Here is a 26,555-nt window from a genome sequence, read left to right as displayed (position 1 = left end):
TTTAAGGTAGGGAGAATATCACCCCTCCTCCCCCTCCAAAAAAAAATAAAACTTTCATCAATTCAGTCAAATCCTAAATTATTGGGAACGAGTGAAGTCAAACTGTATGTCCTTGAACGCAGCAACTAAGATACATCATGATCTATACATGGAAAAATACTAGTGTGACCGGTTCCAAATTTGCGGGAGGCATTGGTCAGTTATACAAAATACAAGAAATGAAAAGAAGAAGAATTTTGTGGTTGCCCACAATGGCGTTTGTTGTTCAGAATTTTTTCGGTGATTGGCTATCTGTCATCCTGCTGTCTTATCTGTCACATATCTCTTGTTTATCTTTTATCATGATGCTACATCTTTCATCTATCGTCTTTGGAGATACACGTTGCAGAAAAAGCTTATACTCAGACAAATTTTTGCTCTAAATAGAGCTTTATCACCGATAAACTCTTGCTTTACAATGTTTACCTTCCTTTCACTACTGTACGTCATTTGGAAGTAGTTTACCTTCTATGGTGCTGCTTTGTTTTGTTTTCCCTTCCTGTCTTCGCGTGCTAATCCGCTTGTACATACTTTAATAACTTCGGGATATTTTTGCAAATCACATTATAAGGCTGGCAATACATTTTAGACACACTAACAACGCATTTTAAGCACGCATATATACAAAGCATTTTAGACACGTTGGCATCATATTTTAGACACTGGAACACCACTTTCACGTATTCCAGACATGCCACCCACTAAAACATGTAATTTTAAAATATCAGTTTCGGCGTCAGGAGTGTGTGTGTTCCCTGCCGCCCATGTATATAAAACAGGAGCTTTCACTTCTATATTTACTGGATTTTGTTTCTTGGTAACTTTTGATTTGTTTCAGTTCCAAACTATCTTAAGTCACATTTGGGGAAGTAATTTAAACTTGCAAGTTTAGTTTTATCCCGCAAAATCCTCTGTAAACCCAATGGGATTTTTAAATCACCATAGGTAAACAAATGCCAGGTAGAATGATAGACCAGCAGAAAACACGTAGTATATATATATTTTCTGTGACAGTATAACTTCTTTACAACACTTCGGCTCTAAGGGTAATAAATCACAATAGGAGATAATTATAATTTATTTACTATGTAAATTTCCATTGAATATCATAAAATGCAAAAATCTTCTCCCCTCCGTCCCTCTATAACAGTCTGAGTTGTAAAGACTTAACGAACTTGAATTATTAAAAAAGATTGAAGGATTATAAGGGTAAACTGAATGGGCATGAATTTACTTAAGAAAGAAAAGTGATGTTCTGTTGTTGAGTGGGAAGAGGGGTTAATAGTTACAAGATTTTATCTATGTGTAGGTGAGTATTTTGAGCACATCTCTTTTGTTTGGTTCATTTTTCTCATTTTCTTCTAGGAAAGCGTCATTTTTTAAGAAAATAGAGATCCCATTTAGATATAAAATAAACAATAGTTTTGTGTGACTTTAAGAATAGATCACAATATTTCAAACAAAATATGTGGTTCTGTGTTTTCTTTGGGTGTTATGAACTCAAAATTTAAAAAAATAAATTCCCCGTAACATTGGAAAAGGACATTCAACTTTGACTTGGCTAACTGGATTTATTGCTCATCACTGACTGACAATGATCAGGTTCATGGTGTAAATTATTAAACATGTTAACAAATATGCTTATCACCGATGTCTGGCCTCTTGGATCTTGTCATACTCTTGAAACTGTGTATTATGTGTGCTCTCACTAAACCAATCCATCTCTACGATTCTTAATCTTTATACAAAGTAAATGAGGCAACTAAATCTTCAACTACTGTCAATGTGATAAGTAGTGTGGGTGAGGAGAGAGATCAAAGTTGTCACCAGTAAATGTGAAATATCTCGCCGCCTCTCGCTGGTTTTACTGTTGGTTATGATGCTTACATTTTGGGCCTTATTGGTCGGGCTGCAGGTAGTTCTCCATCTCTGGATCCTGCTGCTGTTCCTCCTGCTGCTGTTGGTAGAAGACCTTAATGTCATCTGGAGTCAGCACGCCCACATCAACGAGCTTTTCCAGTTGTTGGCGGATTGGATCATCCTGTGAAGACAATTCAGTGATCTTCTTTGTTTCGAAATTCATGAAAAACTATTCTTAATTTTTTAAAAGTGTTATAAACAGTTATACACAATCGCCTCATACTTACATTTGGAAATTCCATGATGTCTCCACCTACAAATTCCTTCTTGGCTCCATTTAAAAAAAAATTCCTTGACTGTCAACCTACTTAAATATTACCCCACTGCTTCTAGTGAGAATTATCTTCCACTGTAAGTTTAAGCACTGTCTTCCCGTAACTCAAGGCAGGTGCAGCGATGCTAGTGATGGACTGCTTACTGAGGGACTAAGATCTACTCTGCCCCAGATCAAATCTAATTACCTCAGCTTCCCCAGGTTCTCCATAACCCATACGTGTTTAGTTCCTTCTCTGAATATATAAGAGGAATATTCTCCCAAATTAAACTCACCTGATACCATTTCTCTTGGAAACAGTTTGTACTTACTTCGAAAAAGTTTGGCATTGCTTCTTCGATGTGAGCGTTGTCCTGGGGTTTGCTGTGTTCCTCATGGTGGTGGATTATGAGCCCTTCGTCCACGTTCTCACCTACTTGTTCTTGCTTCCACTCCGACACCTGCAGTAGCAACACCGTGTTAGGGCTTCATAGTACAACGAAAAATACGAAAAGCATGATTTACGAAGACTATTTTTTTAATTACATGAATATTATTTCCGTCAAAAAATCTATGGGTACCTGTAGATTTCCGCCTCACCTAAGGAAAATATGCAAATTCTTAAAATAGGTCATTTAAGCCATTTTATTTTGTTTAGATTTTAGCAAGGCTGCTAGGTTAGTTTTCGCGCGAAATAAAAAAAATGGCTAACTAGAAATTAACTTTTACCCTGGGATGCGCAGTGTTGTACGACTCTTTCGGGTTTAGCGTTTAATTTAATAATACCCGGGGATGCAAACCTTCAAGTGATCCCAGAGCTGTAATGAAATTAGTAGTTTTACTGATATTTATTTCCAGTACTCGTTGCCAGAGCTTCATACTAAAAGAAAGAAAGAAGAGTGTACGGAAGGAATTACGTTGTGAGAGGACACAGAGGAAGAGCGTAAGAGCTGGAAGGAGGAAGTTAAGGAGAGGTCGAGAAGTGGAATGAGGGAGAGGCTAAGAGATGGAGGAAGGTGAGTGGTTGGAAAGAGGGTCGTAAATATGACGAGTCATTATCGAAAAGCAATGTTTTGACAAGGTGGAGCGACCGTAGTCCCTGTTTGTTGTGCCTCAGACCGTTGTTGTCTTAAAGCAAGAGAAGCAGGCAGCAAGGGTATAGGCAGAAAATGAGAAACGGGAGGATAGAGGAATAATAATAATAAATAAATACTAAATTTGTTATTGTTATTGACAATGCATTACACTAATAATTTGAGGTATCTCTCTCTCAGTCCACAGCAGCATTCGAACCTGCACACTCTGTATCAAAGTACACAGTACTATCGCCATTCAGCAGACTGAGTGGCGAAAGTATTGCGGACTTTGATACAGTGTGTGCAGGTTCGAATCCTGCTGTGGACTGAGAGGTAATGTTTGTTAAAAGTTCTCCCGTTTGCGAACTGTTAAGCATGCATGCATGCATATATGTATATATATATATATATATTATATATATATATATATATATATATATATATATATACACACACACACACACACACACACACACACACACACACACACACACACACATACATATGCAAGGAATTCGCAAGAGCAGGCGAAATATACACAAACACTGATATCTGGCTGAAGGAGACTCGAACCTACGAACCTTGGAACAAGGTACGCAGTGCTTTACCAATCTACCCACACTGGACCAATACCCAACTAAATATAGCTTGCGCTATATTTAGTTGGGTTAGGCTAAAATAAATTGCTCTTGTTATAATAAGGTTAGGTAAGTTTTCTAAGATTCTTTTGGTGCAAAATTAAATTTTTTTACATTAACATTAATGAAAAAAATATATCTTTAAACATAAGAGAAAATTTCAGAAAGGACTTAATTTTAAATGAGTTCTTGCTAATTGACGAGTTTTACATATTCGGAACGACATTATATATATATATATATATATATATATATATATATATATAGTATTGAAACCACGAAACAAGTGATACTGAATCATTTACCAAACTGCAGCCAGGACTAGATCCTGTGACACATTCTCCCACTTCAAGAGACAGACCAATGTTCACATCGCCTTAACCATTTAACCAGCGATTCTACAAGACTCGTGCACCCAGCAAAGCTAGGTGTTGCTCATGATCCGAGGACACTCGTGATAATGGTTGGCTCAAGGCTAATTTCAACCACCTCCCGTTTGAATACCAGCCTCCACAAGCAGTTTATATAGTAATGAAACCACGAAACAAGTGGTACTGAATCTATATATATCCTCATATTATTAGCAGAACTTGATTCCTGAAAGTAGGAAGTACACTGTCTATACTCTAAAGAATGTGGGAGGATGCTACGGTACGGTTGGTCAATTCCAGACTGAGACCAAATGTCACTGTTGATTTCATGGTTAATCAAGCTGTTACTACCAACAATATAGTCTTCACAACCTGGTTGATCTATCGTTTTTAGCAGGTAATTGTTCAGGTTCTTGAAAACCTCTACCTTTGTTCAACTGGTAAATCACGACTAGTTATGTTTAATTTAGTCCAAATCAGAACGAAGCTAATGTGAGCTAACTCAGTTTGTTTAGTGTTACAAATATTGAAACATCGTATGTGACAGAATAGTTTTGTTTCTGACGTACGTGTGTGTGTGTGTGTACTTACCTATTTGTACTCACCTCTTTGTGGTTGCAGGGGTCGAGTCTTAGCTCCTGGCCCCGCCTCTTCACCGGTTGCTACTGGACCCTCTCTCTCCCCGCTTCATGAGCTTTATCAAACCTCGTCTTAAAACTGTGTATGGTTCCTGCCTCCACTACGTCATTTTCTAGGCTATTCCACTGCCTTACAACTCTATGACTGAAGAAATGCTTCCTAATATCTCTCTGACTCATTTGTGTCTTCAACTTCCAATTGTGGCCTCTTGTTTCTGTGTCCCCTCCCTGGAACATCCTGTCTTTGTCCACCTTGTCTATTCCACGCAGCATTTTATATGTCGTTATCATGTCTCCCCTGACCCTCCTGTCCTCCAGTGTCGTCAGGCCGATTTCCCTTAATCTTTCTTCATAGGACATTCCCCTTAGCTCTGGAACTAACCTTATCGCAAACCTTTGTACTTTCTCTAGTTTCTTGACGTGCTTTATCAAGTGCGGGTTCCAAACAGGTGCTGCATACTCCAGTATGGGCCTGACATACACGGTGTACAGTGTCTTGAACGATTCCTTACTAAGGTATCGGAATGCTGTTCTCAGGTTTGCCAGGCGCCCATATGCTGCAGCAGTTATGTGATTGATGTGTGCTTCCGGAGACATGCTCGGTGTTATACTCACCCCAAGATCTTTCTCCTTGAGTGAGGTTTGCAGTCTTTGGCCACCTAGCCTATACTCTGTCTGTGGTCTTCTGTGCCCTTCCCCTATCTTCATGACTTTGCATTTGGCAGGGTTAAATTCGAGAAGCCATTTGCTGGACCAGGTGTCCAGTCTGTCCAGGTCTCTTTGAAGTCCTGCCTGGTCCTCATCAGATTTAATTCTCCTCATTAACTTCACATCATCTGCAAACAGGGACACTTCTGAGTCTAACCCTTCCATCATGTCGTTCACATATACCAAAAATAGCACTGGTCCTAGGACCGACCCCTGTGGGACCCCGCTCGTCACAGGTGCCCACTGTGATACATCATTACGTACCATGACTCGTTGTTGCCTCCCTGTCAGGTATTCTCTGATCCATTGCAGTGCCCTTCCTGTTATATGCGCCTGATGCTCTAGCTTCTGCACTAATCTCTTGTGAGGAACTGTGTCAAAGGCCTTCTTGCAGTCCAAGAAGATGCAATCAACCCACCCCTCCCTCTCGTGTCTTACTTCTGTTATTTTATCATAAAACTCCAGAAGGTTTGTGACACAGGATTTGCCTTCCATGAATCCGTGCTGGTTGGCATTTATACTCCTGTTCCGTTCCAGGTGCCCCACCACTCTCCTCCTGATAATCTTCTCCATAACTTTGCATACTATACACGTCAATGACACAGGTCTATAGTTTAGTGCCTCTTTTCTGTCTCCTTTTTTAAAAATGGGAACTACATTTGCCGTCTTCCATACCTCAGGTAGTTGCCCAGTTTCCAGGGACGTGTTGAAGATTGTGGTAAGTGGCACGCACAACATATCTGCTCCCTCTCTAAGGACCCACGGGGAGATGTTGTCTGGTCCCATTGCCTTTGAGGTATCGATGTCCCTTAGCAGTTTCTTCACCTCCTCCTCATCTGTATGTATGTCGTCCAACACTTGTTGGTGTATTTCTTGCTGGTGTCCCCATCTGATCTGTCCTTCCTGTCTCTACTGTAAATACTTCCTTAAATCTCGTGTTGAGCTCCTCACATACCTCTTGATCGTTTCTTGTGAGTTCTCCACCTTCTTTCCTCAGCCTTATCACCTGGTCCTTGACTGTTGTCTTCCTCCTAATGTGGCTATACAGCAGTTTCGGGTCAGATTTGACTTTCGATGCTATGTCGTTTTCATACTGTCGCTGGGCCTCCCTCCTTATCTGTGCATACTCGTTTCTGGCTCTTCTACTAATCTCCTTGTTTTTCTGGGTCCTATGCCTCCTGTACCTTTTCCATTCTCTGTTGCACTTAGTTTTTGCCTCCCTACACCTTCGGGTAAACCAAGGACTCGTTTTGGTCTTCCTATTATTTCTGTTTCCCTTGGGAACAAACCTTTCCTCTGCCTCCTTGCACTGTTATGTGTGTGTGTGTGTGTATATACTCGCCTATTTGTATTCACCTATTTGCTACTGGCCCTGCCTCTTCGCTATTCGCTTCTTGGTCCACTCTCTCCATGCTCCATGAGCTTTATCGTATCTCTTCTCAAAGCTATGTATGGATCCTGCCTCCACTACATAACTCCAGACTGCTCCACTTCCTAACAACTCTGAAGAAATACTTCCTAACATCCCTGTGACTCATCTGAGCTTCCAACTTCCAGTTGTGACCCCTTGTTGTGTCCCATCTCTGAAACATCCTGTCCCTATCCACCTTATCAGTTCCTGTCAATATTTTATATGTCGTTATCATATCCTCTCTATCCCTTCTGTCCTTCATTGTCGTCAGGTCGATTTCCCTTAAGCTCTTCTTATGTGTGTGTGTGTGTGTGTGTGTGTGTGTGTGTGTGTGTGTAAATTTTCCAACTTTGTGACATTAATCTCCTTTCACATCCTCTGGGTTTTGAGATATTCACATCCTGTGTACAAGACCATCAGCTTTAATGAACTTCTGGTGCCTGTTGTGTTTGTGATACTCAGTTTTAGTCGGTATAGCTTTGTAAATAGTTTTGGGCAAGCTAAGTCTTATCTTTGTTACCAACATCCGGTTGTATGTTGTAATAACAAGTCCCACGGGAAGGATGATTGAGAGAGTTTCCAGATTAAGTCTGACCCCTTTTACTTGTGTTTCTCATTAGTAAGTTACATAAGACTCAGATTCATCTCATCAGCATGATGTTGATGGATACAGTCAGTAGGAATAAGTTAGTAACGGATAAAAAGGGGGATAGCAACAATCTAACTGATCACGGAAAGAGGGAAGGGGGATAACTGGTGGTTGGCATGAATAATCAAGTGATGGACTGGTGGTGACTCGTCCGCCCCCGGGTGGTCACTCACCTTCTGTCCCAGCATCTGGAATAACTTTGCCACTTGAGCGTTGCCCTCCGTCAACTTCCTCTCCAGCTTGTCCAGAATCTCTGAACCTCGCACCTGGAAAATGTGGAAACTTTAAAGTATGTGTTCAACAATACTGTCAGATTATATATATTGCAAGAGAAGATGACAGACAAAGATTCAAACATACCTTTGTATTCTGAGACATTCTCAGGAATATAAAGGGAGAGGAAGAAAAGGCTGTTGCTCTTTTATATATATATATATATATATATATATATATATATATATATATATATATATATATATATATAATTTGGACACCGGCATTGTTTCGATAATCTATAAGGTTGTCACTATGGGAACAAAAGCTAGCTTGATGTCACTGTCATATTCCAGCACACAAGATGAACTATGTCGACAAGTGATGCAACCTGTCATCCTGACCTGGGAGATTATATATATATATATATATATATATATATATATATATATATATATATATATATATATATATATAACTCTTGGGTGGCATTGCTGACATTTGTCAGCAATTGTGCAGCGCTGTATGACCCTGGTGATTTAGCGCTTGGTTTTGATTGCATTAATAATAATGCCAGCAGTTGTCAGACTAGTAATCACATTTGCTTGTTGACATGCATGCTTTGTTAATTCATCATCAAGTTTGTACATTTCATCATTTACATTCAAATTGTTTAATCTAATTTATAAATTATGTGTGAGACTTACAAGTTGTGTATGCGGGGAAAGAACTCAAGCTCCTGGCCCTAACTTTTAACATCTATCTACCAGCATGATTTGCTTTAAGACTCTCGAGCTGTTGTATTTACTTTGAAGCACTGTATGGAGGTCATTATTAATGATAGTACAGTATCTTATCGGTAACGGCCGCAGGGAGTTAAATTATTTCAGCAACTACTTACTTTCAAGTGCTTAATAACCAAAGAATTCTAGTTCTTTTTTAAATCTTGAAAATCAATAGTGTTATATTATCTGGTGGAGTTGCGAGAGTGGCACAAACTCTGGAAACTAATCACAGGTACGTTACTCACTTGGTCAAACGTATGGGTGAGGCGCTGGAGACAGTACCTGGCACCTTGCTGTATGAGGGTGCCGAACTTGGAGAAAGCTGAGAGGATGGTGGCTTGCAGGTTGGGCAGTTCCTCCTTAGCTCTTTGAAACGCCGTTGCGATCTTGTCTCCTGTCTGCGTGGAGTAGGGTGATAGCGTTGACGTTAAGGGTGACCAGAGGTGTGGTTTTAGATGGAAGGAAAGTACAAGTGTGTTAGATATTCTTATGAAAGGTGGAAGAGTGTTTTGTTTTATTAAACTGGATGTATTAGAAAAGGGTAGCAGCACACTGTAGTGTGCTGCTACCCTTTTCTGTATGGAAAAACTTCAAAAAAAAAAAAAAAGTACTTTAGAGAGGAACCTTATGGCGACGCTTCGGTACGTCCTGAACTATTGTGCAGTGTTGCTGAGGTGGAGTTGTAGCAGTGAATTGTTGCTGGGGTGAAGGTGTAGCAGTGCATTGTTGCTGGGGTGAAGGTGAAGCAGTGCATTGTTGCTGAGGTGAAGGTGAAGCAGTGCATTGTTGCTGGGATGAAGGTGAAGCAGTGCATTGTTGCTGGGGTGAAGGTGTAGCAGTGCATTGTTGCTGGGGTGAAGGTGTAGCAGTGCACTGTTGCTGGAGGTAAAGGTGTAGCAGTGCATTGTTGCTGGGATGAAGGTGAAGCAGTGCATTGTTGCTGGGGTGAAGGTGTAGCAGTGCAATGTTACTGGGGTGAAGGTGAAGCAGTGCATTGTTGCTGGGGTGAAGGTGTAGCAGTGCATTGTTGCTGGGGTGAAGGTGAAGCAGTGCATTGTTGCTGGGGTGAAGATGAAGCAGTGCATTGTTGCTGGGGTGAAGGTGTAGCAGTGCATTGTTGCTGGGGTGAAGGTGAAGCAGTGCATTGTTGCTGGGGTGAAGGTGAAGCAGTGCATTGTTGCTGGGGTGAAGGTGAAGCAGTGCATTGTTGCTGGGATGAAGGTGAAGCAGTGCATTGTTGCTGGGGTGAAGGTGTAGCAGTGCATTGTTGCTGGGGTGAAGGTGTAGCAGTGAATTGTTGCTGGGGTGAAGGTGTAGCAGTGCATTGTTGCTGGGGTGAAGGTGAAGCAGTGCATTGTTGCTGGGATGAAGGTGAAGCAGTGCATTGTTGCTGGGATGAAGGTGAAGCAGTGCATTGTTGCTGGGGTGAAGGTGAAGCAGTGCATTGTTGCTGGGGTGAAGGTGAAGCAGTGCATTGTTGCTGGGGTGAAGGTGAAGCAGTGCATTGTTGCTGGGATGAAGGTGAAGCAATGCATTGCTGCTGGGGTGAAGGTGTAGCAGTGCATTGTTGCTGGGGTGAAGGTGTAGCAGTGCATTGTTGCTGGCGTGAAGGTGAAGCAGTGCATTGTTGTTGGGATGAAGGTGAAGCAGTGCATTGTTGCTGGGATGAAGGTGAAGCAGTGCATTGTTGCTGGGGTGAAGGTGTAGCAGTGCATTGTTGCAGGGGTGAAGGTGAAGCAGTGCATTGTTGCTGGGGTGAAGGTGAAGCAGTGGATTGTTGCTGGGATGAAGGTGAAGCAATGCATTGCTGCTGGGGTGAAGGTGTAGCAGTGCATTGTTACTGGGGTGAAGGTGAAGCAGTGCATTATTGCTGGGGTGAAGGTGTAGCAGTGCATTGTTGCTGGGGTGAAGGTGAAGCAGTGCATTGTTGCTGGGGTGAAGGTGAAGCAGTGCATTGTTGCTGGGATGAAGGTGAAGCAATGCATTGCTGCTGGGGTGAAGGTGTAGCAGTGCATTGTTGCTGGGGTGAAGGTGTAGCAGTGCACTGTTGCTGGGGGTGAAGGTGTAGCAGTGCATTGTTGCTGGGGTAAAGGTGTAGCAGTGCATTGTTGCTGGGATGAAGGTGAAGCAGTGCATTGTTGCTGGGGTGAAGGTGTAGCAGTGCATTGTTACTGGGGTGAAGGTGAAGCAGTGCATTGTTGCTGGGGTGAAGGTGAAGCAGTGCATTGTTGCAAGGGTGGAGGTGAACCAGTGCATTATTGTTGGGGTGAAGGTGTAGCAGTGCATTGTTGCTGGGGGTGAAGGTGTAGCAGTGCATTGTTGCTAGGGTGAAGGTGTAGCAGTGCATTATTGCTGGGGTGAAGGTGTAGCATGCATTGTTGCTGGGGTGAAGATGTAGCAGTGCATTGTTGCTGGGGTGAAGGTGCAGCAGTGCATTGTTGCTAGGGTAAAGGTGTACCAGTGCATTATTGCTGGGGTGAAGGTGTAGCATGCATTGTTGCTGGGGTGAAGATGTAGCAGTGCATTGTTGCTGGGGTGAAGGTGTAGCAGTGCATTGTTGCTGGGGTGAAGGTGTACCAGTGCATTGTTGCAGGGAGGAAGGTGTAGCAATTTTGCTGGAGTGAGGGTGTAGCAGTGTAGTATTGCTGGAGTGAGGGTGTAGCAGTGTAGTGTTGCTGGGGCGAGGATGTAGCAGTGTAGTGTTGCTGGGGCGGGGGTGTAGCAGTGTAGTGTTGCTGGGGCGAGGGTGTAGCAGTGTAGTGTTGTTGGGGCGAGGGTGTAGCAGTGCAGTGTTGCTAGAGTGAAAGTGTTGCTGGAGTGAGAATGTTGCAGTGTAGTGTTGCTGGGGTGAGTGTTGTAGTGTGGTGTTGCTGGAGTGAGAATGCAGCAGTGCAATGTTGCTGGAGTGAGAGTGTAGCAGTGTAATGTTGCTCGAGTGAGAGTGTAGCAGTGTAGTGTTGCTGGAGTGTGTTGCAGTGTAGTGTTGCTGGAGTGTGTTGCAGTGTAGTGTTGCTGGAGTGTGTTGCAGTGTAGTGTTGCTGGAGTGAGAGTGTTGCAGTGTAGTGTTGCTGGAGTGAGTGTTGCAGTGTAGTGTTGCTGGAGTGAGTGTGTTGCAGTGTAGTGTTGCTGCAGTGACTGTTTCAGTGTAGTGTTGCTGGAGTGTGTTGCAGTGTAGTGTTGCTGGAGTGAGTGTTGCAGTGTAGTGTTGCAGTGTAGTGTTGCTGGAGTGTTGCTGGAATGTGTTGCTGGAATGTGTTGCAGTGTAGTGTTGCTGGAGTGTGTTGCAGTGTAATGTTGCTGGAGTGAGTGTTGCAGTGTAGTGTTGCTGGAGTGTGTTGCAGTGTAGTGTTGCTGGAGTGTGTTGCAGTGTAGTGTTGCTGGAGTGAGTGTGTTGCAGTGTAGTGTTGCTGGAGTGAGTGTGCTGCAGTGTAGTGTTGCTGGAGTGAGTGTTGCTGTAGTGAGAGTGTTGCAGTGTAGTGTTGCTGTAGTGAGAGTGTTGCAGTGTAGTGTTGCTGGAGTGTGTTGCAGTGTATTGCTGGAGTGTGTTGCAGTGTAGTGTTGCTGGAGTGAGTGTTGCAGTGTAGTGTTGCTGGAGTGAGTGTTGCAGTGTAGTGTTGCTGGAGTGAGTGTTGCAGCGTAGTGTTGCTGGAGTGAGTGTGCTGCAGTGTAGTGTTGCAGTGTAGTGTTGCTGGAGTGAGTGTTGCAGTGTAGTGTTGCTGGAGTGAGTGTTGCAGTGTAGTGTTGCTGGAATGTGTTGCAGTGTAGTGTTGCAGTGTAGTGTTGCTGGAGTGTGTTGCAGTGTAGTGTTGCTGGAGTGAGTGTGTTGCAGTGTAGTGTTGCTGGAGTGTGTTGCAGTGTAGTGTTGCTGGAGTGAGTGTTGCAGTGTAGTGTTGCTGGAGTGAGAGTGTTGCAGTGTAGTGTTGCTGGAGTGAGAGTGTTGCAGTGTAGTGTTGCTGGAGTGAGAGTGTTGCAGTGTAGTGTTGCTGGAGTGAGTGTTGCAGTGTAGTGTTGCTGGAGTGAGTGTTGCAGTGTAGTGTTGCTGGAGTGAGAGTGTTGCAGTGTAGTGTTGCTGGAGTGAGTGTTGCAGTGTAGTGTTGCTGGAGTGAGAGTGTTGCAGTGTAGTGTTGCTGGAGTGAGAGTGTAGCAGTGTAGTGTTGCTGGAGTGAGAGTGTTGCAGTGTAGTGTTGCTGGAGTGAGTGTTGCAGTGTAGTGTTGCAGTGTAGTGTTGCTGGAGTGAGTGTTGCAGTGTAGTGTTGCTGGAGTGAGAGTGTTGCAATGTAGTGTTGCTGGAGTGAGTGTGTTGCAGTGTAGTGTTGCTGTAGTGAGTGTTGCAGTGTAGTGTTGCTGGAGTGAGTGTTGCATTGTAGTGTTGCTGGAGTGAGGGGTTCCTAAGCTTCATTAATATGGTAAATAACGTTATATGGCTACAATCATTGTTTCGTTTTAACTGTTTACTGACGCTGTTATTTTTTTCTGCAGTGGAAAAAGAAAAACACTGGAAATGGTAATGGGTTTAAGTCCCGGGCTGGAGACATGCAAGACTCACACTTACTAATATTAGTAAATTCATGGAGAAGCGCTAAACCAGTAAGTTTAATCCAAAGGAGAGTAACTCCAATTCCTTGGATGAAGAATCCTTTGACAAGCATCAGAACATCCCCTTGAAGGGTTATAATTAGTATTTATTATTATTAAAATAAAAGAGAAGCGTTAAACCCCACAAAGGTGTCATAATTAGTAGCGCTGAGAAGAAACTCTTTAATCGTTAGTATAAAGGGAAGTGTTCAGTGGAAGATGGTGGTGGTGTGGCAGTACCTGGCGCAGCCTCCACAGTGCCCCAGTTCGCACCTCGGTCCACGCAGCCTGCAGAAGGGGACACGCCTGAAAGGCACCCGCAGGAAGGGGTAAAGGTGGCCAGGGGGTTAATGCCAGCTCTTCTGATGTCTTGTCCTACGCTGGGAATATCCTCAAGATCTTCTATGTGAGGCTGGTCACGCCTTCCTATTTACTGGTTGTATTTACTCCTCACTGACTGCCAGGACTTGTTTAAGCTACACATGATGTGATACTTAACAATATCGAACACTTCCAAAAATTCAAGACTGCTTTTACATACAGTATCATACACAAATAACCCGCACATAGAAGAGAGGAGTTTACAGCGACATTTCGGTCCGATTTGGACCATTTACAAAAATCACACTAACTGTTAGTGTGACTTTGTAAATGGTCCAAGTCGCAACGAACCGTCGTCGTAAGCTCCTCTCTCCTATATGTGGGTTATTTGTGTATTGTTCCAGTCACGGTATTGTGCCTTTTTGTTTTTTACATACAGTATCATTCCTAAAAAAATATATAGCATAATATTTAAATGGCTTAGTTTGGATTAGTGCAACCTCAAGCCTTGAAGAAATGCTGTGCATACAGTAGGCTTTCCAGAAAAAAAATTATATAACAATTATGTGAAATTTTTTTTAAATAATTGTAAAAATACTTGTTGCGATTCCCCGTGTCATTAGTTTGAGCTGAGATGTGGAATGTACTTAATAATTTTAAACGTAATCACCCACCTAAGACTACCGTCATATTAATACTGTAAATCATTAGTGTACAGTTTTCACATAACGGATTAATTTTTATAGCATATTATGGGCTTGTATTTATTGTGGTTTATTTGTTTACATTTATGTGGGGTTTTACCTTGTATATTTTACCTTTATATATAAAACTGAAAATAAAATTTAACGCCATTTACATAAAAAAAGTATAAATACCTCCTCATAATTCTTGTTGACCACTTTGGAAACACCATCTCATATGTTTCATTTTAATCACTCGGTATAGTTAAGGCATCGAAGCAAGAAGATTTAAGGCATGGAAACTTACTGATTGTGCAGCATCTTGCACTTTGTCGACTACTTGTGAGGCTGCTTTGTGGACGGTGTCGGCGGCATCAGCGATCTTGTCACCCCACTGCGAAAGTGTATCCTCAGCCTTATCTCCCAGGTTGTCCACTGTGTCTGTAACCTGTGGCAATGCGCAGGGGCAAGAAGTTAGCTCAGAGTATCTTTAGTGTCTGGAAAATCTGGATACGGCCATTCTAAATCCGATGTTTAGCATCAGCTAAATGAATGGTTTTCAATATTATTTCGCCACTTTAACTGGGTGGATTCAGAAGGACAAACTTGAAAACACAGATACATATTAAACAACAGCACTGTTTCCTACTTAACACAGCCAGCTATGAACTCTAAGATGTGGCTTGGTACTTACTTGACCCCAGCCCTTCTCTAGCCATCTCAAGAAGGAAGGACGATCACCCCTATCACCAACCCCACTGGCATCCTCGGGCTCCACGCCCTCACCCACTTCCTTTTGGAGTTGCGGCCCCAGCGGCTCCACTCCTTGGGACAGCTGCGAGTTGTCGACCTGCCCCGACCCTCTGAAACAGGCCCAATCCACACACATGTGAGAATTTTAACAATATCATGAAAGTAACACTTTTTATGGAAGAATGGGACCAATCCTGCAATTTCGCTTGTAATGTGAGCCCACAACCATACTGACTAAGCAACTAGTATATATATTTCCAAATCTGATTTTGGTCTGCTCCAGTCCCAACACGGAGTCATGTGTGGGAATATATTTTACAGGATACTACCATGCAAATTGAGTTTCATAATGTTTGTGTTGTAAGGAATTTATATGAAGAAATTTTTGGGTAGATAAGTGTAGTGAAGAAGAGATACGACAAAGCTCATGGAGCAGGGAGAGAGTGGACCTAGTAGCGACCATCGGAAGAGGCGGTACCAGCAGCTGTGAATCGACCCCTGCAACCACAAATAGGTGAGTACACACATACTAGAAAATACATTTTCTTTGTTACGGTAGCGAGTAAATGATGGAGTTAAACACTGTTGCATGGTTTCGCCACGAATCCGTAAAGTATAAGTGGCAGGACCACGAGATGTAACCTGACTCCCTCAAACACAACTGCAAGAACTGGGCAAGTGTATATGCGCGCGTGCACGCATGCACTTCTCAATGACAAACACTGTTGTAAAATCTCTGGAAAACCCATTTGAGGAAAGTGAATAATACCCAGGAGAGGAAAACCCGGCTAACTAGCCATGACTTTGGTTTCCCATCAGTAAAATTCTGCATTTATTTCAATTTCAAAAACTTTTGATAAGAGTTCGCTGTGAAAAATTAATCCGGAAACTTCAAAATGTGAAGATTAAAGGGTAAACTTTCAATACCTGAGTCATTTTTCTATTCGAAAGAAAAAATGGAAACGAGAATAAGAGGGAGGGGGGGGGGGGAGGTGTCGTGGATAAATATTACCAGCCAGGTCCCTCAAAGATCAGTACTTGGCCCGATAATTTTTAATTTATGTAAACAATCTGCCACAAGGAACTAAAACTATTGAAAATGTTTTCAGATAATGTACAATTCTATGCAAATTGACAAAAATGGATTGTTACTATTATTTATGAATTTTTCTATTCACTCTAATATGTCTTTCATTCTTCTACGTTAACGCTTTTGTAAATTGTGTAAATGACGCAGCATATGGTTAGCGGCATTTATGTTGATAGTGACATGTAACTGAAATGGGAGAAAGCAACAAGTTTACCTGATGATTATATACTGATAAAATATTGTAAGTGTCGGACAGGAAGTCATCTAGAGTAACAACTGACGAAATACTCTCACTGGATGACCAAAAGCAAAATAATGATCTAACTCGTACGATACGCTGGAAAACTTTAGGATAACCTTCATATATAGTATATGGATAAAGAAATGCGAAAGAATATGTATGTTAGAATCTGAAGAGTCAGCGGAAGTGTGGTGTCCATAATTAAAAAGTAACTTACAGGTAAGACATAAAATGCAGGTAAGATAAAAAAAAGTTCAAAGACGTGTTATACAATGGTTCGCAGAACTAAAAATTGAAAGCTATGAAACTGGCTAAAATTTCATAAGCAAAAATCAATGCCGAAATGATACTAGAAAATAAGTACTACAACCAGTGGGAAGTTACTGAAAAACTTGAATGCTGAAGACAAGACACCTAGAGCATAACTTTGCTCCTGTAATTACAGTAAGGCAAACACAATTAGGTAATCTCTGAAACCACTAATTACTATAATCAAAACTAAGCTTTAAACCCACAAGGGTCATACAGCTGAAACAACTAAGATGAAAACATGTTCTCTTTAAATTACCACAGACAGATGTGTAATACCTTGAAGTGTATGTGTGTGTGTATATATATATATGCATGCATGCATAAGAATACGCAACAAGTAGTACATACGGGTAACCAAATTCGCTGATGGTCCTATCTCCATCCACTTCTCCTTCTCCGTTGTCCAAAGTCTCTCTTATCAGACCAACTGGTGACTGTCCTTTTGCAGACTGGTACTGCCTTATTTGATCAAGATGCTGGTGCGCGTGGCGCCTCACTTTGTTAGAGGGAACCTCGTGACTTTGGTCTTGGTCGTCGACCTCGCCGTAGGTGCTGACGTCTTCTTCGCTGATTTCGTTCACATGTTTGTTATTCTCGCTGGCTAGTAAGAGCAACTGGTTCAGGAAACTGCGAGCTGCAGTCTTCGTTGGAATAGTGTCCCTGATGCTATCGATAATATTTTGGGTTTGCTTCCTCCTTGTTTCGGAAATGCCCTCTTCTGGCAAGGACTGGGCGGTGGATTGCAACATCTGCGCCACCTGTTGAAGCAATTCTTCATATCTGTGGGTGACAATGGGAGATTGACTGTAATTTACAGGGTATGGATTCTACCTGCGCTAATATTTATAAAACAGTATTAAGGATGGGACTATACCAAAATTTTTCCAGATACAGATACTCAACTTCAGGCCGATACTCTTACCAGTACCCATTTTTGGTACAACCCTATATATGTGTATATATATATATATATATATATATATATATATATATATATATATATATATATATGCAAAACAACCAATGTGAAAGAGTAGTGAAATTCCAAGCGCTTTCGTGACTTCTCACATTGTCAAGGAACTATGATAGTTCCTTGACAATGTGAGTAGTCACGAAAGCGCTTGGTATTTCACTACTCTTTCATAGTGGTTGTTTTGCATATTTTAAAATCACATGTTTACTGTGATCTTATTGTGTGTATATATATATATATATATATATATATATATATATATATATATATATAAGAACTCATTTAAAATTAAGTCCTTTCTAAAAATTTTCTTTTATACGTTTAAAGATATATATTTTTCATTAATGTTAATGTAAAAATGAATAATTTTGTACCAAAAGAACCTTAGAAAACTTACCTAACCTTATAACAAGCGCAATTTAATCTAGCCTAATCCAACTAAATACGTATATTTTAGATATATTTACAATTTAATAATAAACACAAATATATTTTTTCGCTAGGTTTAGAATGATTTTTGCGAAATTATTGCATACACAAATTTTCGCTTGCCTTATTAGGCAAGAAGAGCGTTGCTATTTAAGCCAAAATCGAAAGTTTTACCTATTCGGCACGACATAAAGCAAGTGAAAATTTATGCAATTCTCAGGAAGAAATTGGAAGAGTTAAGGAGAATGGAACAACGAATAGGCAATCTGGACACCCACGATGCCTTGTACCTTTTCACAAAGTGCTTGAGTCTGCCCAGGTTGACATATTTCCTAAGATGTGCACCTTCATATGATAACCCTATACTGCACGAATATGACAGTATTCTGAGGCAGATTTTTACGAAAGTACTTAACCTTACTCTAGAAGACGGGCAGTGGAACCAAGCTACACTTCCAGTCAGACTAGGAGGCATTGGTGTCCGCAAGTCATCACAGAGTGCGTTACCTGCTTTTCTGTCCTCGTGTATTGTATCCAGAGAGCTTGTAGCAGCGATTCTCCCTGAACATCTTAGGGACAAGATTAGAGTCCAGGACCAAAAATTCATTGACGGAGCAATGATCTGGGATAATCTAACGGGCTATGAAACCAGACCTGCTCCCCTCAACAACTACAAACAATCGCACTGGGATGGTCCAATAGTGGAAAATATTGCCTCAACAATGCTTCAGAGTGTGTCAGGGAAGGATAGAGCCCGCCTCCTGGCAGTGAGAGCCCCTCATGCTGGGGACTTTCTGTTGGCTGTTCCCAACTCCAGCCTTGGCACACGCCTCGACCCACAGACCATCCGCATCGGTGATGCCCTTCGACTTGCCGCCCCTATTCTCGCCGAACACAGGTGTATTTGTGGCACTGAAGCAGCAGACCGATTCGGGTACCATGGTCTTGTGTGCCGTAAATCCGAGGGAAAGATTGCAAGACATGAGGAGGTTAATAACATCAAGAGGAGCCTCACAACAGCTGGATGCCCAGCAGTAAGGGAGCCACCCCAACTATGCAGATCTGATGGCAGCCAGAAGCGTCCAGATGGTATCACCCTTCAAGCCTGGACAGATGGGAAGCAGGTGGTGTGGGACTATACATGTGCATCTACCTTGGCTGATACCTATCTCCAATACACCAGGGAGGAAGGAGGGGCAGCTGCCAGCTTCAGGGACTCCCAAAAGTCTAGAAAATATGGAGAACTTGCCCATCATTATATGTTTGTTCCCATAGGCTCAGAGACCCTTGGCTCATGGGGAAAGAGTGCATCTAAATTCCTTAAGGAGCTGGGAAAAAGACTCATAAGGGTAACTAGGGATCCCAGGGCAGCTAGTTTTCTGTTCCAGCGGCTCAGTGCGGCTGTTCAAAGGGGTAATGCCTGCTGTATTTTGGGCACACGCCCCAGCTCTGAGGAGCTGGATGAGATTTTCGCCTTATAATCGGTGATACACACGTAACATGTACCTTATATGCCACCTTTATATCAACAATGTATCTCTTAAATCTTCTGTACCATATATATATATATATATATATATATATATATATATATATATATATATATATATATATATATATATAATGCACATAATTATTACAATAAGTACTCGAACTTTTATTTCACGTTCTGAAACAAATTTTCAGAAAAATTATAACCAATTTTTGGAAAATTGTATTTAATTGATAAATTATTATTCGCAAGTCGCAACTTTCTCCAAACAAGGAAGGATCAATAATTTTTTAAGGGCACTCGCTAACATTGCAGGACGACTGATGGTTCACGTTTCAATTTCATTAGACTTTCGCTAATATATAATTTGTATTTGGGGTAGCAGTAGCTACTTCTCTATGTAACTCAATGTAACAATGACCAGTTTCATTGTAAGTTGAATACCCAAACGAATCTAACGTACAAGCTTGGTCTCAGCAAGCGACACGCCATCTGCTGTTTTTTTTTTCCCTCAGGGCCCAAGTGCGTCCGTTTTCTTTATCACTTTGTTAGGTGAGATATGAAAACTTCTGACGAGCAGGCCGTCCCCTGATGTGTCGATTGTATTCGCTACCCTGCCACTGTATATTATTACCACTAAATTAAGACCAGTACCTGACAGCTCTGGTGGCTGCGCCATCCGAGAAAGGTATCCCCTTATTCCATAAGCTCAGCCCCCTCTACCTAAATGCAAGGAAAAGGAATATTGGAGGGTGGTCAAAAAATTCCAGTGCAGCATGTTTGAGCATATTTCTGTACACATGCTCTTTCATATGTATACATACATGTGTGTATGTATTTGTATGTATAAAGGCATGGATATATTTGTGTATTTACGTGTATAAATATTTTGTATGTACATGTATATGTATTCCCTTCGGGGATTCCTAATAGAGGCGCCAAAAAAAAAAAGAACCAAAGAAAGATTTTTTTCAGTTCTAGCTGTATATAGAGAATCCCCTCCAAACCACCAGTAATCTTTCCAGACTACATAGAACCACCTACACACCAGACTACCAATAACCCCTTCACAGCATTAGTAACCCTTTCAAAATACCACAACCCCTCCAAACCTCTAATAATCCTTCGAACTTCGGGTAACCCTCCAAACCACGAGTTACCCCTCTCGAAAGTACCAGTAACACTCCAGTTGGACTCAACTGGTCACCGTACATTCTGCTTGTGTGACCGCTGGTTTTGATATGCAGGTATTTATTTTGTTAGTGTGCGAAGATTTACTCCTGTACACATCTGCACAATGGCCCTTCCTGACTAGCGGCCTAAAACATGAGGCAAAAAAAGTCTAATCTGCCAACTATCAGTATACGATGGATGAAAAAAAAACGGAAATAACGTAAGACTTTTACAACTACCTTTCTCATCAAGGAATAAAATGATAGTTTAACGTCGTTGTAATAAAAGTTAATGCTCTTTTGTCTCGCCCACTTGCCAGCTCTCTGCCTCTTCCCCCAGTAGTAAAAGACCTGGGAATAATTATGTCAGCTGATCTTTCTTTTAAGGAACATAACAAGACAAAGATCACGACAGCCAGGAAGATGACGGGGTGGGTATTGAGAACTTTTAAAACAAAGGAAATAATGCCAATGGTGACACTCTTCAAATCGCTAGTGCTCTCTCATTTAGAATATTGCTCAGTGCTGACGGCCCCGTTCAAAGCAGGAGAAAGTAGTACAGAGATTGTTTATGGCTCGCATTGAGCCAGTAAAGCACCTAAATAACTGGGTAAGCAATTTACTCACTGGAGCGGAGAAGAGATACTTGATAATGTATACCTGGAAAGTACTCGAGGGCCTGGTCCTAAATCTGCACACTGCCATAACATAATGGAGTGTGACATATGGGAGGAAGTGTAAAATAAACCTAGTGAGGAGCAGGGGTGCGGTGGGGACAATAAGGGAACACTGGATCAACATCCGGGGCCCCAGACTATTCAACATCTTACAAGAAGATATCAGAAACACGGCTGGAACAAGTGTAGAAGCCTTCAAGAGGAAACTGGACAAGTATCTTCACCAGGTGTCAGATCAACCAGGCTGTGATGGATATGTGGGGCAGCGGGCCTCCAGCAGCAACAGCCTGGTTGATCAGGCAAGGACCGGATGAGCCTGGCCCATGGCTGGGCTTCGAGAGTAGTTAAACTTGAAACTTTTCAAAGGTATATCAAAGGTAAGGTATGTTGGTAGACAGTACTACCCAGGAAGGTAGTCTTCCTGCCTCTTTCCCCCTGTATATATATAGTATGATGGTAGGCAGTAATGTCCAGGAAAGTACTGGCTTCCTGTCTCCTCCACCACTATATAGTAAGATGGAAGACAACACGATTGAGGAAAGTGCTGTCCTCCTGTCTCGCCTGTTATGTAGTATGTTGGTAGACAGCACTACCCAGTAAGGTACTATCTTCCTCTTTCCCCAGTATATTGTTGAGGGACAGTACTACCCAGGAAGGTAGGCTACTGTACCACCCTTCCAGTCTCGTCTGTTAGCATATATTGGTGGATAGCGGTACCCAGGAAGGTATAACCCTCCTGATTCCTCCACCATTATATAGTAGGCTGGTAGATACCATTACCCAGGAAGGTACTGTCCTCCTGTCTTTATTGTGTGTGAAACGTAAACTTGTTAAATGTTTTGCATTCTGGTAAAACTGCTTCTCTTTTCTTTGTTTCTATCTTATTTTTGTGTGTGTGTGTGTGTGTTTCTAAACACTTCTTGTAATTAGTGTTTTCTTTTATCCAATTTATGAAACCGTGCCGCAGGGGCAATAATCCCGGGAACTAATAACAGATGTATGTAACGAAAAACTAATAAAACACAAGTATATACCAATAAGAGTGACTAACTTACTCTGGGTCGACATCCTCGCTGTAGTCTTCATCGTCATATTCCTCAGAATTCCAGTCCGGGTCGTCATCAGAGAGCCACAAGGGATCTTCGCTGGTTTCCCTGCCGGAAAAGATAGTAATTATTGGTGAGTGGTACACTATTGTTTATGGCACGGAAATATAGAAACTATTCACTTATCTTGTGTAGACGTGCTCGAGTCTCATGTGAACATGATGTAAAAACACAGTAAACATGACCAGGTGTTGCACACGTCTTATTCATCAACTTGTCGATACTGTGTGTCATTAACGTAATGAAACTGTGGATCAAGCTAACTCTTGAATTCAAATTCAGTGAGATCACTGGAGAACTGTCTTAAATCATCAAATAATAGCAAAATTTTAACGTTCTGAACTGAGTAGCTGATTGCTGGATGATGAATAGCACTCGTTTAAAAAAAAATCTTTTGAGTTAAGATAACTTAGACTAGTACAGGGTATATACACTGAGGAGTGTCTCATGTTTATATGCACTAAGAAGCTATTTAAAACCCCATTTTATGGATGAAATATGAAGGTATTCTTAATATTGTACCAAGTGATCAGTTCAACATGTATATTCGAACTCCATGAAAAATAGAGCCCTAAAAGTTGGGACGCCCTTCCAAAAGATGCAAAAAGTTATCCTTCAGCCACCTGCTTCAAATATATAGTCTTAAACCCAGCTTGAATTATTCTAAAACCTGATTTAGCAACAACCTTGTTGATGAAAATCATAACATTTATAATGAAGCTTTCACCATCGTTACTTTCAACATATAACCGAAAATATGTTCTACCTCAGTATTCACTACTACAAATATTATAATTTGTCACACAAGTTATTAATTATAAGGCAAATTGTTACGGTATATAAAATGTCCTGTATATCAAACCATAGCATTCTATGTGAAGTAAAAGGACACAAGTGCAACTAATGTGATATTTTATTGTGGCAACGTTTCGCTCTCCAGGAGCTTTATCAAGCCATTAATGGCTTGATAAAGCTTCTGGAGAGCGAAACGTTGCCACAATAAAATGTCACATTAGTTGCACTTGTGTCCTTTTACTTCACATATTGTCGGTAATTCTACCAACTTTATTACATAGCATTCTAGTAAGCTATCCTTGCTGTATAAGTGTGATTTGTTACAAGTTAATTTTAAGGCTGCCTGAAATGCTCTGCATACCAGTGTGGTAGTTTATACATGCTGATTAATCCTATGTCCATTGTATACTGTACCTTTATAAAAAATAAGTTGTCTTAGTCTTGTTAGTGTACAGGTAAATTGTAGCCTCAGTGACCTATGTGAAGTTTACACCTAAATTTTAATAATAATAAAAACCTTATAAAATATTAATAAATATGTTTAATAATCTCTGGGTAATAAAGAATTAACTCACTCTGTGTTATTATCGCCGTCACTGTCCTCGCCATAATCGTTGCCATTATCGCCATCATCCTTGTCGTCACCGTCGTCGTCATTATCGCCGTCATCATTGTCGTCACCGTCGTCGTCATTATCGCCGTCATCATTGTCGTCATCGTCGTCGTCATCATCATCATCATCATATTCCACGGGTCTCCAGTCTGGGTCTTCGTCCTTACTATTGGGACAAAACGTGATTACCAGACTTCAGCTGGCACACTATCCTGTATATCCATACATATCAGAAGTATCATTTTGTTGTGTATGTGGGGGGGGGGAAGTTATCTACTTACTCATTCTCGAAAGAAATGTCATCTTCGTTGTCGTTTTCTGCAGTGTTCTTTGCGGTCACATCTGTGTATCCCTCCTGATCAGTGCTTTCCAAGAGGGTGGTTGTTTGATCCTCAGGTAGGCGGCTTGCCTCGACCGACTTGAGGTGACTCAGGTTAGCCAGGACGGTGACCACCACCAGACTCGTTAGCAGCTTCATTACAACCTCTCTTACCTGAGACAATAAGAGGAAAACGCGTGACTCAAATTTTTTGTTCAGTGATGCATCCAAGTTGGCTCTAACGTTCTTTCAACTTCTTGTTGAATATGATAGAACCTTCATTTTTTTCCCTATTATAACAAAAGAATTGATGTCTTTTGCAATGGGGTTATGCCCATCCGTGGAGGTATTACTCTATCAAATGTAGCATTAATCAAAGATACTGTGACTCTTATTTAGTAAATATTCCTCTAGCTATGCCTGTACACGGGATTGAAATTGTGCTTTCAGTTTTAAGTACAGCGTTTTGTCAAGGAATCTGATTCTACAAATAAAAATTGAAAAATGAGATTTTTTTTTTTCTGTATAAATGTCAAAATCATTTTGTTAAACCTGTAACAAAAGTACTATAGGTAAGACACATATGCAACAGTTAGACAACTTTATTCCGAAACGTTTCGCCTACACAGTAGGCTTCTTCAGTCGAATACAGAAAGTAGGCAAAAAGTAGCCTACTTTCTGTATTCGACTGAAGAAGCCTACTGTGTAGGCGAAACGTTTCGGAATAAAGTTGTCTAACTGTTGCATATGTGTCTTACCTAACAACCTGTCGGTATTGTATACCATTTTGATGTTCAAAAGTACTATAGCTTTTACCTATGAGTGTTCTCTCAACAGAAAAATTAATGGAAAGTTAAAGAAATTTGCATTTGCAAAGGTAGAATCATAGCTCTTGGCCCCGCTTCTTAACTGGTAATGAGGTGGACGTACCTGTAAGAGTCCAGTGAGAGGTGTTGACTGTAGAAGTGTAACACAGACACTGGTTAGAGTGGTTGTCCCTGATCCATCACTCAGGAAACCTCACCCCCATTCTCCTGCTCCCCAACTCCCTTGCCCTGCTCTCCCTACGCTTTCTTCCCATCCCCCCCTTTTGCTTCCATCCCCACTTTTTACCTTTTTTATTTAACAAAACTAGATACATGAGTAGTGTGTAAAGGAAGTTTGGGGAAAGAACTGTGAGGTAGTAAATGATTGAGAGTGAGTTTTACAAATGCATGTTGACACTTCACAGAGGAAGCTGTACAAGGACCCGAGTAAATGTTCGCAATAAAGCTAATATTCTTGGCTTCATATCAAAAAGTAGAAGTAACAGAAGTGCAAAGGTTATACCTCAGCTTTATATATCTTTGCTTAGACCTCATTTAGATTATGCTGCTCAGTTCTGGTCTCCGTATTACAAGATAAATGCGCTCGAAATATAGAGAAGAATGACGAAAGTTGATTCTGTCTTAGAAACCTTTCGTACTAAAATAGGCTGAAGGCATTGAACTTTTACTCTCTGGAAAGGCGTAGAATTAGAAAAGATATGATTAAAGTATAGAAATGGAAAACTGGAATTACTATTAATTCCAGTTTTCCATTAACAGCGTGTTAAAAATATCACAGCAGTGCATTCAAGTCGGAGAAATTTAGATTTAGAAAGGATATTGGGAAGTACTGATTTTGCAACAGAGTTGTAGATGAGTGGAACAAACTCCCAGATAGAATTTTGAGTAGCTTTAAATATAGGTTGGACGGGTACATGAATGTGTGTGAGAATTGGATTTTCCTAGCATGGGCCAGGAGACCCGCTGCAGTGTTCCTTCATTTTCATGTTCTTATTTTACGGCTGATTACAAGGTCAATATTGAACACTGCCGAATTTACGTTTCATTATAATGTGTGGACCAGTTTTTAGTAATCAGGAAGCATAATATATGTTTTGGCAACCTGTGTACATGCTTCAGAGTAACACTTATCATTAGTATATTTTATTAATTGTATGCATTAAGATTAGTTATAAGTATCAGAAACTTGATAAAACTTAGTGTTAAAGGTGCAAGTATTTGTCTTATGGTTTTTAGAGTGTCTGGCTGATATGATATTGTGTACTTGCATCGTCGTGTTTGTAGGGGTCAAGCAATAGCTCCTGGCCCTGCCTCGTAGCTGCTGTCAACTGACTTCACCAATTTCTGACCTTCAGAGCCTGATAGTACCTAGTCTTCAAACTGTGTGTGGTGGTTGTCTCCACCACCTCTTCGTCTAATGCGTTCCTCTCACAACCCGTGGATCACCGATGTCTTTTAGTGTTTCTCTCTCTCGTC

The 26,555-nt window shown here is 41.3% G+C and overlaps 2 protein-coding genes across 10 annotated transcripts in view; one reads left to right on the top strand and one right to left on the bottom strand.

Moving 5' to 3' along the window:
- The window catches only part of LOC128693337 (ligand of Numb protein X 2), a 581,167-nt gene that overhangs the window by 496,693 nt on the left and 57,919 nt on the right, over positions 1 to 26,555 (top strand). The window lies entirely within an intron of this gene.
- On the bottom strand, positions 1,102 to 25,297 carry LOC128693335 (uncharacterized). Its single transcript, XM_053783001.2, has 11 exons — positions 25,183 to 25,297; positions 24,215 to 24,426; positions 23,896 to 24,099; positions 22,475 to 22,573; positions 17,025 to 17,456; positions 14,975 to 15,143; positions 14,588 to 14,728; positions 8,947 to 9,099; positions 7,877 to 7,969; positions 2,545 to 2,673; positions 1,102 to 2,080 (listed from the first exon to the last, which is right to left on the bottom strand). The coding sequence occupies exons 2-11, from the start codon at positions 24,409 to 24,411 to the stop codon at positions 1,937 to 1,939; spliced, it is 1,761 nt and encodes a 586-aa protein (XP_053638976.2). The 5' UTR covers positions 24,412 to 24,426; positions 25,183 to 25,297; the 3' UTR covers positions 1,102 to 1,936.

This window comes from Cherax quadricarinatus, chromosome 28 (genome assembly GCF_038502225.1).
Source record: "Cherax quadricarinatus isolate ZL_2023a chromosome 28, ASM3850222v1, whole genome shotgun sequence".
NCBI lineage: Eukaryota > Metazoa > Arthropoda > Malacostraca > Decapoda > Parastacidae > Cherax > Cherax quadricarinatus.
Note: the sequence above shows the minus strand (reverse complement) of the source record. Positions and strands in the feature narration are given on the sequence as shown.

Excerpts from the sequence above, each read along its gene's own strand:
- LOC128693335 (XM_053783001.2), bottom strand. The coding sequence starts at position 24,411 with ATGAAGCTGCTAACGAGTCTGGTGGTGGTCACCGTCCTGGCTAACCTG. Across the intron at positions 24,100-24,214 it reads GACATTTCTTTCGAGAATGA|TAAGGACGAAGACCCAGACT; the intron begins GTAAGTAGATAA and ends TTGTCCCAATAG. Across the intron at positions 22,574-23,895 it reads GACGGCGATAATAACACAGA|GGAAACCAGCGAAGATCCCT; the intron begins GTGAGTTAATTC and ends CTTTTCCGGCAG.